This window comes from Erythrolamprus reginae, chromosome Z, assembly GCF_031021105.1.
Source record: "Erythrolamprus reginae isolate rEryReg1 chromosome Z, rEryReg1.hap1, whole genome shotgun sequence".
Classification (NCBI taxonomy): domain Eukaryota; kingdom Metazoa; phylum Chordata; class Lepidosauria; order Squamata; family Dipsadidae; genus Erythrolamprus; species Erythrolamprus reginae.
In genome coordinates this window covers 60,720,628-60,733,629 of record NC_091963.1, presented here as the reverse complement: position 1 = coordinate 60,733,629, position 13,002 = coordinate 60,720,628, and the positions used below count along the sequence as shown (strand labels likewise).

Sequence of the window (13,002 nt, the reverse complement as noted above, 5' to 3'; positions counted from 1 at the left end):
CAGAAGTGGGTTGACTCATCCGTCAGCCAATGAGGACTGAGCCTGTTTTTTGAATATTTTTTCTGCCTGGCAGCCATTTTCCCAATTTTAGTGAAGTCTGAAGCACAGGCTCGTAGTGTGGTCAATTTGAGTGAATCATGGCAGAAAAAGTAGGATATATACAGGAGAAAAACACTCAGAAGAATACCACAGTTAGTAAACTGTAAACTAAGGAAAAAGCCACACTGCAATAACAGTAGATAGGAACCCTCACATCCTAAAATTTAAAAGGTAATGGGAGGGTGTTGGCTGCTGTCGCCTTACATAAGAAAATGACCATTCAGGTAAGGAGACAAAGGTTCATTTTCCTTACTGGGAGGAGACAGCAGCCAGAAGTGGGACCTGCCAAAGCTTATGTCCCACAGGAGGGAACTAATCCTTTTTAGACGCAGATGGCACTACCTGTTGGAGTATCATATGATGGAAAGCTGTGTTTGCTAATGCAAAAACATCAATTTTATAATGCTTTATAAAGAAAGGGAGGCCCAGTGGCAGCCCTACACACCTCCTCAAGGGAAGCTTGGGTGGACCAGGCTGATGAGGGGTAGAAGAAGACATGTAATGTGCTTTAGCTATCACTGGTCTAATCCACTTCCCCATCACAGCTGCAGATACTTTCTGTCCCATGGAGGTGGGGAAGTAGGAAAAGAATAAAACCTCTGACTTATGCCACCCTTTGGAGCACTTTAGATAGGTAAGAAGTGTCCGTCTAACAGCTCAGGGCTTTGAGGCCAGGCACGAGTCGAGCACCCCCTCGGGACTTTCTTGAGTGCAGGAATCAGCATGCCTGGATGGTCTTCCTCCCAGGGGGGCTGCAGGATGGCAGGAGGGGGCTCTCTACATCTCTTCCTACCCAGCCACATGGGGGCTGCAGCTCCAGAGACTGTGGAGCCACTGCTGAGGAGAGAGAGCGGCTACAGGGGGAGCCTCTTCTGGCACCTCCCCACCAAAGAATCTGCAAGTGGGGCAGGTGGGTGCTGTGGTGGGGAAGCCAGTCTTGGGAGGGGCAGATCGGGCACCACCAGTTGCAGCTGTCAGGTGGGGAGAAATGGCATCCAGCTCCGCTCTTGGGACAGAAGAGGCAAGGAACAGCGATGGCTATGAAGTTGGAGACTCTTGGAAGGGGAACGGAGGGAAGACAATCTGGCTGAGAGAGAGAGAAAGAGAGAGAGTAAATCCCCCTTTTTACTTGCATCCAGATAAAGGGGGCTTTCTTTGACCCTCTCGCCTACTTTAGTCACTTCCCCACTCTTCCACAGGCCTGGCACTCTGACTGTGGTGATCCTCCTGCCTGGCAGCTCGGGCATCACTGTGCATTGGAAAATGCTGCACAGCAGTTCCTTGTTGGGTTTGCAGCTGTGCAGCTTAGAAGGAAAAATGGTTCCCCGGGTTTTTACAAAGATTTGGCCATCTTAGCAGCTCATCTATGGTCCAATGTTTATTTATTTATTTATTTATTATTTAGATTTGTATGCCGCCCCTCTCCGCGGACTCGGGGCGGCTCACAACAAGGCATCAACAAATCGTAACAAATCCAAATAAATTTAAATATTTAAAAAAGTTTAAAAAACCCCAATATACTAACAAGCACACACACAAACATACCATACATAAATTGTACATGCCCGGGGGAGATGTTTCAGTTCCCCCATGCCTGACGGCAAAGGTGGGTTTTAAGAACTTTACGGAAGGCAGGGAGAGTAGGGGCAGTTCTAATCTCCGGGGGGAGTTGGTTCCGGAGAGTCGGGGCCGCCACAGAGAAGGCTCTTCCCCTGGGGCCCACCAACCGGAATTGTTTAGTTGACAGGACCCGGAGAAGGCCCACTCTGTGGGACCTAATCAGTCACTGAGATTCGTGCGGCAGGAGGCGGTCTCGGAGGTATTCTGGTCCAATGCCATGAAGGGCTTTAAAGGTCATAACCAACACTTTGAATTGTGACCGGAAATTGATCGGCAGCCAGTGCAGACTGCGGAGTGATGGCGAAACATGGGCATACCTAGGTAAGCCCATGACTGCTCTCGCAGCTGCATTCTGCACGATCTGAAGTTTCCGAAAACTTTTCAAAGGTAGCCCCATGTAGAGAGCGTTACAGTAGTCGAACCTCGAGGTGATGAGGGCATGAGTGACTGTGAGCAATGAGTCCCGGTCCAGATAGGGCCGCAACTGGTGCACCAGGCGAACCTGGGCAAACGCCCCCCTCGCCACAGCTGAAAGATGGTTCTCTAATGTGAGCTGTGGATCGAGGAGGACACCCAAGTTGCGGACCCTCTCCGAGGGGGTCAATAGTTCCCCCCCCAGGGTAATGGACGGACAGATGGAATTGTCCTTGGGAGGCAGAACCCACAGCCACTCCGTCTTATCCGGGTTGAGTTTGAGTCTGTTGACACCCATACAGGCCCCAACAGCCTCCAGACACCGGCACATCACTTCCGCTGCTTTGTTGACTGGACATGGGGTGGAGATGTAAAGCTGGGTATCATCAGCGTACTGATGATACCTCACCCCATGCCCTCGGATGATCTCACCCAGCGGTTTCATGTAGATATTAAATAGCAGGGGGGAGAGGACCGACCCCTGAGGCACCCCACAAGGGAGACATCTCGGAGTCGACCTCTGACCCCCCACTAACACCGACTGCGACCGGCCGGAGAGGTAGGAGGAGAACCACTGAAGAACAGTGCCCCCCACTCCCAACCCCTCCAGCCGGTGCAGAAGGATACCATGGTCGATGGTATCAAAAGCCGCTGAGAGGTCAAGGAGCACCAGGACAGAGGATAAACCCCTGTCCCGGGCCCGCCAGAGAGCATCCATCAATGCAACCAAAGCAGTTTCCGTGCTGTAACCGGGTCTGAAACCCGACTGCTGGGGACCTAGATAATCGGCTTCTTCCAAGGACCGTTGGAGCTGGAGCGCCACCACCTTCTCAACAACCTTCCCCATAAAGGGAAGGTTGGAGACTGGGCGATAGTTATTAAGTACGGCTGGGTCCAGGGAGGGCTTCTTGAGGAGGGGGCACACGAGCGCCTCTTTATAGAGAGTTGGAAAAACTCCCCTCCGCAAGGAAGCATTGGTTATCTCCTGGACCCAGCTCCGTGTCACCTCCCTGCTGGCTGAGACCAACCAGGAGGGACACGGATCCAGTAAACAGGTGGCAGAACTCACAGATCCAATGACCTTGTCCACTTCATCAGGTGTCACCAGATCAAACTCTTCCCAGACAGGTGGATAAGTACGTGCCCCAGTCACCTCGACTGACTCGTTGTCAGTCGACTCTGTTTCCCAATTGGAGTCGAGATCGGGCCGGATCTGAGCGATTTTATCAGCGAAAAACGTGTTAAAATCCTCGGCACTGCTCTGCAAGGGCTCCCCAACTCCCCCCTGATTAAGAAGGGAGCGGGTCACCCTAAACAGAGCAGCCGGGCGGGATTCCGCTATATGACATTCTCATCCAATCATCCTCTCTGACCCAGGAGGAATGGGACATCCAGGTAATGTTGGACACCCTCCATCACTATGGGTTCCTAGTTAACAGGGATAAAAGTCAGTTATATCCTTCCACCAGAATTAATCATTTGGGGGGCATAATTGACTCTCTGAAGTGCAGGGTGTACCTGTCCCAGGAGCAGAGGGACAATACCTCAGACTTAATCCATCAGATCCAGGATCAAAATGTGGTTCCAATGATCATCATTCCTTGACAAAAGAGAGGGTGTTACACTAGAGGGATGCTTCTATACTTCAGACTTGGTCCTGATTGGCTAAAGGACAGTGTCTTCCCATCCTTGGAGTCTAGCTTCATCCTACAAGAAGGGGCATATCATGTAGGTCCAATGCCCATTCTCTTGCAGACAGTATCTTCCAGAATGACTGTATGGAGGATGAAATGAGGACTGAATGACTTGCAAACACTCATTAGATTTGTAATGAGGGAAGGGAATGGCAGAGTTTGGTTATAGAAAATAGACGTATGTCAGAAAATATACATTTCCAAGGTTCCATAAAATGACACATTGAAGGGATATGGTGTATGCATCTACTATCAGACAATATGGAATGCCTAGAAACAATTAGAAAGAAGTGGTCCCATACCAAGCAGAGTTTTATAACTGACAACCAGTAACTTGAATACAAGCTGAAAGCAGCTGATTTCATTTGGTCTTTCAGATTTGATTTGCTTCTTGTATAGTTGGGACAGGTAATATTGAAAATTCATTGCTCTATCAATGTTTAATAATATTTACAATTTAACTTCTTACAAGCTTATATTTAATTATGGTGCAACAACACTTTAATATCTTACAATAACTTAGTCTTCTATCTTATTCCTAAATTCATAAATATACCAATATGCAGCCTTGATGGTGAGATTTAATTCTGTATATGATTAACCAAAAGTCAAATTAACACAGAAACTCTTCATTTATTAAAGCATCAGATTTGCAGATTTGTTTTATTTGCAGTGGGGGTTTATTCTGGAATTGCAATTAAATTATTTTAAATTTAGTCCATTGACAATATCAACTCTACCCATGTTTATTTATGATTACAAGGCTTCTATTAACCTTTCCAAATTCCCTTCTTTCTTTTCAGAAATTGTACAGACCCAAAAAAAGGATTTTTGTTGCCAAATTTCAGTAGCCTGGTTAAGACCATAGAAGTTGTGCTGAGAAATCTTTGGGATTACTATTGTTGGCTTTAAATTACAGAAGTTGTTTGTTTTATAATAATTAGCCAAACATTCTGGCAGTGCTTGGAAACAAATCCAAAAATTCTCATGTTTAATACTGCTGTATTGTGTGTGTGTGTTTTTCAATTACATTCAAACATACTTCAGCTATTGCAACAGCAAATAACATTTTAACATGTATAAAATGGTGACCATTTTCAATTACACTTACACACATATTTTTCAGTGGTCTTGGCAACTATAATTTCTTTCCATTTTTGCAGTTATTGAATGGTCAACCAAGAGTATCTTTAGACGGAATTTCAGATTAATAATAAATAAAAATGTCATGAGAAGATGAAATAAATGTCTGTTTTCATTACCTCATTAGCTGAGAGCAAGGCACATGCATTTAACAATATATAAGTCAATATGTTAATAAAAATAATCAGGAGATATTATCTTATAACTTCATAAACTGATGTACAGTTTTTCATGTGCCATTTGAATATGTAAGAACCAAATATCTGCTTGCCTGTCTTGATATAAATATATAGCGTTTCGTTTTACTTAACCTAAGCAGTACATAACTATTCAGCAATAATTTTATTTTTCTCTTTAGGGGCTGATGTTATCAATTTTGATGGCCATGCTATATTACCATACAGATTTGGACACAAGAAGAAAACACTGAAAACATTGAAAGATGTCATCGCTTTGAAATTTAAAACCATTGAAAGTGAAGGTGTACTATTTCATGGAGAAGGCCAGCAAGGAGATTATATCACCCTAGAATTGAAAAAGGCCAAGCTGGTTCTTAACTTAAATTTAGGTATGATATAAAAAAACAAGAAATTTTCTATGCCTTAGCATTAGATTTATAACTCTAAATGTATCCCTTACCTTTTCTAAAAGAAATAATTTAAATCAGTTTCTAAGTAGAATAAACAATCTCTTCAAAAGCTAGAATAATAGAGATTTATTTTAGGAACAATTTATCTTGAAATAGAATCAAGTGTGTTTTTAGTTTTAGTTTTTCAATGTATTGGTCTAAAGTAGAGAGCCTACACCATCTCTAGCCTTTTCAACAGCACTTTTGGGAGGAGGATGTCATTAAGTAGTTTTAAGTTCAGATCTTTTGGTATCAACCTAGGAATGCTAAAGGCCCTATGGCAGGGATATGGCAGAAATGCTGGGCTAGCAAATTCACCAGGATTTTTATTATTCTGCCCATGTTTTTATTTTGGCATCATTTGTATAACACAATCAGTCAATATAGAAAACTTTGGAAATATTACCTGTTATAGGAAAAAAGACTTCCATGAGTACCATGAAGGGGAAATGATTGAATGATTGAAACTGTCTCTATCGTAACTCTGATGTGTAATTTTCTAGGTTCTATCTGAGGTATCTGAGAATCAGATGATGCACATAAACAAGTAAGCATATATTTCAGGCATGTGTGAATTGAAATATTCCTGAAATATATGCTTACTTGTTTGGATGTAAAGTCTAAGTCAGTGATGGTGATTTTTTTCCTGTCGGGTGCCAAAAGCATGCATGCACATGCTATTGTGTACATCCAAGTGCCCGCACCCATAATTCAATGCCCACCATCCCTCTGCACATTCATGTGTGACCCCTATGCTGCCCCATCCCCTTTGCATTTGTGCATGATCCTTCTGTTCCCCAGCTTCAGGTGGGTCTGGTAGGCTCATCTTTTGCCCTCCCCAGGCTCTCAAGGTTTTCTTGGAGACTGGGGAGGGAGAAAACACCCCACTAGAAGCCCTCCAGAGGTTGAAAATGCCCTCCTAGAGCCTCCATGTGAGCTGAAAATGAGCTGGCTAGCATGCACAGGTGCACTGGAGCTGAGTTAGGGCAATGGTTCATATGTCAGTAGATATGGCTCTGTGTGCCACCTGTGGCACATGTGCCATAGGTTCGTCATCATTGGCCTATGTGATTTTTAAAAATGTTATATTTAACAATGCAAAACTCATAAGTTCTCCTATTTTGCATCACTATATTTTACTGCTATTAACTGGTTTTTCTTAACTGGCTTCTAGTACTAGCTGTAAAAAAAAAATTCAAAGATGACCTTGGAGGAGATATGAAAGAATGATTAAGAACCAACGAGCAGAAAAGATTGCATAGCCTGGAAACTGAAGGGAACATTATACACAAAGTCAAAATAATCCACATTGATTTTGTTTAGTATAACATGGGATAGAGATAAACATTGACAGGCTTTAAGATTCTGAAGCAATGCCTTGTAAACATAGAGTAGCATTTCTTAACCTGGTTTACCTTAAAGGACTGACAAGGACAAAGCTGGCCTGTTTATAATTTTTTTATTTTATTTATTTATTCATTTGTCCAATACACAAATACATAGGAAGAAAAATAGACATGTGGTAATATATATAAGGGTAAAAGTGAACTTAGAGGAGAGGATATATGAAAGGAAGATAATATATATGATAGGTGAAAGAAAGGAAAGACAATTGGACAGGGGACGAAAGGCATACCAGTGCACTTAAGTACGCCCCTTACTGGGCTCTTAGGAACCTGGAGAGGTCAATCATGGAGAGTCTAAGGGAGAAATGTTGGGGGTTAGGGGTTGACACAATTGAGTCTGGCAATGAGTTCCACGCTTCGATAACTCGATTGTTGAAATCATATTTTTTACAGTCAAGTTTGGAGCGGTTCGTATTAAGTTTGAATCTGTTGCGTGCTCTTGTGTTGTTGCGGTTGAAGCTGAAGTAGTCATTGACTGGTAGGACGTTGCAGCATATGATCTTGTGGGCAATACTCAAATCGTGTTTTAGGCGCCATAGTTCTAGGCTTTCTAGACCCAGGATTGTTAGTTTATTTTCGTAGGATATTCTGTTTTGAGTGGAGGAGTGAAGGGCTCTTCTGGTGAAATATCTTTGGACATTTTCAAGGGTGTTGATGTCTGAGATGTGGTATGGGTTCCAGACAGATGAGCAGTAGTCTAGGATGGGTCTGGCAAAAGTTTTGTAGGCTCTTGTGAATAGTGTGAGATTGCCTGAGCAGAAGCTGCGTAGGATCAGGTTAACAACTCTAGAAGCTTTTTTTGGCTATATTGTTGCAGTGGGCTTTAGCACTTAGGTCATTCGATATTAGTATTCCAAGGTCTTTTACTGAGTGTGGGTTAGCAGTGAGACATTGTTTATTCAGTTCGTATGTGCGGTTTGGATTATTTTTGCTGATGTGGAGGGTAGAGCATTTGTTGGTTGATATTTGAAGTTGCCAGGTGTTAGACCAGTCTGAGACAAAGTCCAGGTGTTTTTGGAGAGTGAGTGTGTTATCAGTGGTGTTGAAAAGTTTCACATCATCAGCAAAAAGAACACAGTTGCTTTCGATATGGTCACAGAGGTCATTGATGTAGAGAATGAAGAGAGTAGGACCTAGTACGCTTCCCTGGGGAACGCTGCTTATGACAGGGACGAGGGTGGAGATGGCGCTACCAATTTTGACAATTTGTTGCCTGTTTGACAGGAATGCAGTAATCTAGTTATGGAGGAGTCCTGAGATGCCATAGGATTTGAGTTTTAGGAGTAGTTTGTCGTGGACCACTGAGTCGAAGGCTTTGCAAAAGTCAAAATAAATTGCATCAATGGATTTTCCTTGGTCGAGGTGGATAGTCCAAATGTTTTTGCAGTGAAGTAGTTGTAGGTTGCAGGATAATTTCTTTCTGAATCCAAATTGTTTGTTTGAGAGTAGGTTATTAGATTCTAAGTAGAGGGTGATTGATCGATTTATAATTGATTCCATGATTTTACAAGGGACGCAACAGAGAGATATTGGTCTGTAGTTGTCCACTAGTGAAGGGTCTCCTTTTTTGAAAATGGGGATGACTACTGCTTTTGACCACAGCTTGGGGAGCGTGCTGGTCCTGAAGGATTTTTGGAAGATAATGCTTAGGGGTTCAGCAAGAGCAGAAGAAAGTTTCCTTAGGAAGTATGCACAGAGACCGTCTGGTCCGGCAGATAGGGAAGGTTTGAGGTCACGGATTGCTTTTTCTACATGGTCTACAGTGAAGATGATTTGGGTTAGGTTTTTTAGTGGGTTTGAGGTGCGATTTGCGAAGATGGGGGAAGGGCCATTACTGTTAACAAAAACAGAGCCAAAAAAAAAGTTGAAGAGGTTGGCTTTGGATGGGTATCATGGTATTCTTTGTTATTGGGTCCTACGAGTGGTGGAATAGGTCTAGAGTCATTGAGTTTGTTGTTGACAAAGTTACAGAAAGCTCAGTTAGACTTGGTGCGAAAGAGGCTTTCCTCTTGTTTGCTGTCATAGTTGAGGCATTCTGCTTTTATTCATTGGCATATGCTTTTGTAGCAGACTTTAAAGTTGGTTACTGGGCTTTTTCTGTTTCTACGCCAGAGGGATTTTTTTGGGTTTGTAGTTTCTTTATCGAGACAGGTATGTTATTTTTTCGTTTACCTCTGGAAGAAGTGAGTGGCACATGTAGTTCGATAAGTCTTTTGATTTGGAGTAAGAACATATTGTAGAGATCATCAGTAGTGATGCAGTTAGAGAACAAGGATTGCCAGTTAAGGATTGAGAGATTGGCATCTATGAGATCATAGTTGGCTTTCCTGAAATTGTACTTAGGAGCCACATTATTCTGGTGAGTGTTTAGATGATGTAGGTTGAGGTCGAAGTTGATCGTACTGTGGTCTCTGTTGGAGAAGGGTTCTTTTGTGTGCAGTCCATAGATAGCACTTTTGCTGTTGCAGAATATGAGGTCGAGACAGTTGTTGAGTCTGGTGTTGTTTGATACTAATCGTTCCAGTCCTAGGCAGTGTTCCCTCTAATTTTTTTGGGGGTGTGTGGAAAAGTATAGTGTCTGAGCGGCAGTCCCTTCGGGACTGGGCGGCACAGAAATAATAAATAAATAAATAAATAAATAAACAAACAAACAAACAAACAAAAAACCCACCCTGTTTTGCCTCAGAGAATTTCAAAATAAGATACTGTACTGTGTGTCTATAACAGTGAGCTCATAATAGGGCAACTCTATCAATATCAAAATGCCACTTAAATAGTTGAGCTAGTTTCAAACTAGATTTTGATTTTCTTTCTCTCTTCCTTACTCCCATTCTTTTTCTTTCTCTTTTCCTTCCTCTCTTTTTTCTATCTGTTTCTCTCTCTTCCTCTCTCTCTCCTTCCCTCTCACTCTTTCCCTCTCGGTTTCTGGGCAGGTTTGGAAAACTCTGAGTTGATGATGATTTTTAAGTGAGCGATTGCTTACTGCTCAGCTTAGAGGGAACTATGGTCCTAGGCTGGTGACGGCATTATATAGATGGCGGTATGTATAGGTTCAGTGGAGAATTCGTTTAGTGACCAGTTCATGTGTGGTAGGTTGAGGTCAGCAAGGAAGATAATGGGATGGGGGCAGGAGGTTGCCCAAGTTAGGAGGGAGGTTAGTTTAGTTGCATGGGTAGTTTGGAGCTCTGTAGCACAGTAGGAAATGGAGTGTAGTGTTGAGAGAAATGTCACAAACTAGGCTTTCAGGGAGGATAAGATCATGTGCAACTTGAATGTTTTTTAGATTGAGTGAGCTTTTGTAGAATATGGCTACACCACCCCCTCTGTGGGATTCGCGGTCAGACCGGAAGACCAGGTAGTTACTTTGTGTGATGAAGGAGTCAGGATAGGAAGAATGAGGTAGTGAGAGGCGCGCTATCCTATTCATTGCTTGAAGTGCTGGGGGGATCCGTTTGTAGATGAGGGATGGTGGGTGGAGAAGTGTGGGATGGTTGAGGAGGGACAGTGGGTTTGGAGATGAAGGGAGGGTTATGAGTTTTGTTCCTGGTGCAATCAGAATGGTAGTCAATGTAGAGGTTAGTTTCACCTTGGTCACAACGTCTTCGGAGTTCGGCCCGTAGTTCCCGAGAGCGGATGCGTTGGAGTAGTGTTAGGTCTGGTCTGGATCTGAGTCTGGCGATGGAGTTCATGGTCTTGATGAACTGTTGTTTGATAGTTTCATTTTTGCAGACTATTCTGCACAACCGGGGAGCCATTGATCCATCACTGTACTTTAGTACAGGGCCGCTTCTAGAAACCTCTAAGATATCATCAGGGGTGATTGATTGAGGATGATGATTGTGGATGATACTACGAATATTTGATAGATCGGTTTCCCCATTTTCCTCTAGGCCAAAAAGTACGGTATTATGGCATTTTTGTCTCCGTTCATGGCATCTTGCATCAGGGTGGAGATGTCATTAGTAGGGTTTGGAGGTAGAGGTTGTGGTGGCCTAGGTGGAGTATAACGTGGTCGTGGTGGGGTGGTGTAGGGTACTTGTTTTGGTGTTTTAGCGTTTATCAGATCTTGGATGTTTTTTTCCATGGAGGCAAGCCATGATTCCATGCTTTCTGTGTATGATTGTTGAGTTTTAGAGACAACTGTTAGGATTATATAGGACAGATATATCGGACAATATCTTGAGATAGTGGAACTTAATAAAATAAGGCAGAGGAAAGAATTTGTTCTGTAACTTTTCTTTGTATATTTTCCTTATCATGAAAATATTAACCACATAACTGCTTAATAACAAAACAGATGAGAAAACAGGCAACTAAGCATCTCTAGATACAGTAATAACCAACAGATCTGTGGCAAGCCTGGTCCAACAGAATATGGAGAGGTCAAAACTTGTTCAGTGGACTGCTTTTTCATCTTGTAGGTCTGGGTTTCATAAATGAATCAAGATATCAACCATAGCTGAGCTTTGATGGGCTCTAATTTTCTCATCACCTTTGGAATCACAATTACTTTAGAGTTAAGACTTCTGAAGTGGCTCTTCAAATTTCAAGCAAGACTTTTCCCCAGCTGTGCTTAAGGAAATTGCATCTGTACCTAGGCCCAAATTTTTGCATGTAGAGCATATGCTTTGCTATACTGATCTATGTTTTATTCATAAATTTTATTTGTGCATTTACTCAATTAATATAGGCATTCTTCTAACTTGCATATAATTAGATAAAATCAAACAGGCAATATAATTTATCCATTGAAACAGTTAATATTAAACAGTCATAACAATTTTGTTCCCATTTAAAAAGTTATCTACTATACTTGGCTTATTTTTAATTTGATCTATTGAACATTTTATACACTTTTATATCAGGTTAAACAAAAATAAAAACAATTTTTCTAACTGCAAGCAAATATTCATTATGCTCAGATGTTAAATTACTACAAATTAGTAGAGATATACATTGTGGGGGCAATAGTCTAGCTCTGTTAAAAAGTGCTGTTGCTAACATGTTGTAAGCCGCCCTGAGTCTAAGGAGAAGGGCGGCATAAAAATTGAATAAATAAATAAAAATAAAATAAATAAATAAATAAATAAACAAACAAACTATATTAGAATTCCAAAATTAATCAATTCACTCAGACTGGATTTGTGGCCAAGGTAAAATGAGATATATATGTCAACTAATATGAACTAAACCAGGAGATTTCATGAGCAAATAAATGGGGTGATGACCTTCAAAAAAAGCAAATTCCTACCTTGGTTTATTCATTTAAAAAAAAAAAATTTCATAAAGACTGAATATAGACAAAGGAAGAAGGAAAAATCAAGTTATACAGACACTTAAAAGAGGAAATGGTTCATCAGAGCTTTTTAATTACAGCATTTGGAGACACCATAGGCTTAAAATAAATAGAGTATAATGTTAAGGAACTACAAATTGTTTGCTTATAAATTCAATTGGTTATTTTGTTTCAGCAGCTGAGAATAGATTTCTTGGATCAGGAACAAGATATATTTATTTAGAATGAGAGGAGATAAAAGAAAGAATAATCAAAAGCTCCCCTATACTAAAACAATTCACAGGGGAAAAGCACAAGAGAATGGGTATTTTTGTTTGTTATTTTGGAAAAAAAAACCCTGAAAGTTCTTATCAGGTTTCTTAGTTACCAATTTTAACGCTGCTGTTCTGTTCAAAAACACTATACACTTCTTCTGTTCCTGGGTCTATTTGACCAGGACTAAAAAAGGTTGATTTTAGCTACTTAATTTTTTTTGAAAACTTTTTTCACTGGTTTACTAATTTGAACATTCCTGATCACAACCAAATGAAAAATTAAAGGAAAAAATTAATGTTTATTTGTTTATTTTGCTCAGAAAAGCCCCCTCCCCAGCTGTGTGCAATTATGTTTGCTTTATATATACACCAGGTTGCAAGTTCTAAATTACATCCTCGTTTTTAGAACAAAATGGATTTCTTGCATAAAATTAGTTGTCTGAGTATC

General features: G+C 41.4%; 1 protein-coding gene across 1 annotated transcript in view; it reads left to right on the top strand.

The window, feature by feature from the left end:
- The window catches only part of CNTNAP2 (contactin associated protein 2), a 653,718-nt gene that overhangs the window by 107,265 nt on the left and 533,451 nt on the right, over positions 1-13,002 (top strand). Inside the window, exon 5 of the mRNA XM_070766812.1 lies at positions 5,329-5,538. Coding sequence (XP_070622913.1) covers positions 5,329-5,538 — 210 coding nt within the window. The remainder of the gene's footprint in view (positions 1-5,328; positions 5,539-13,002) is intronic.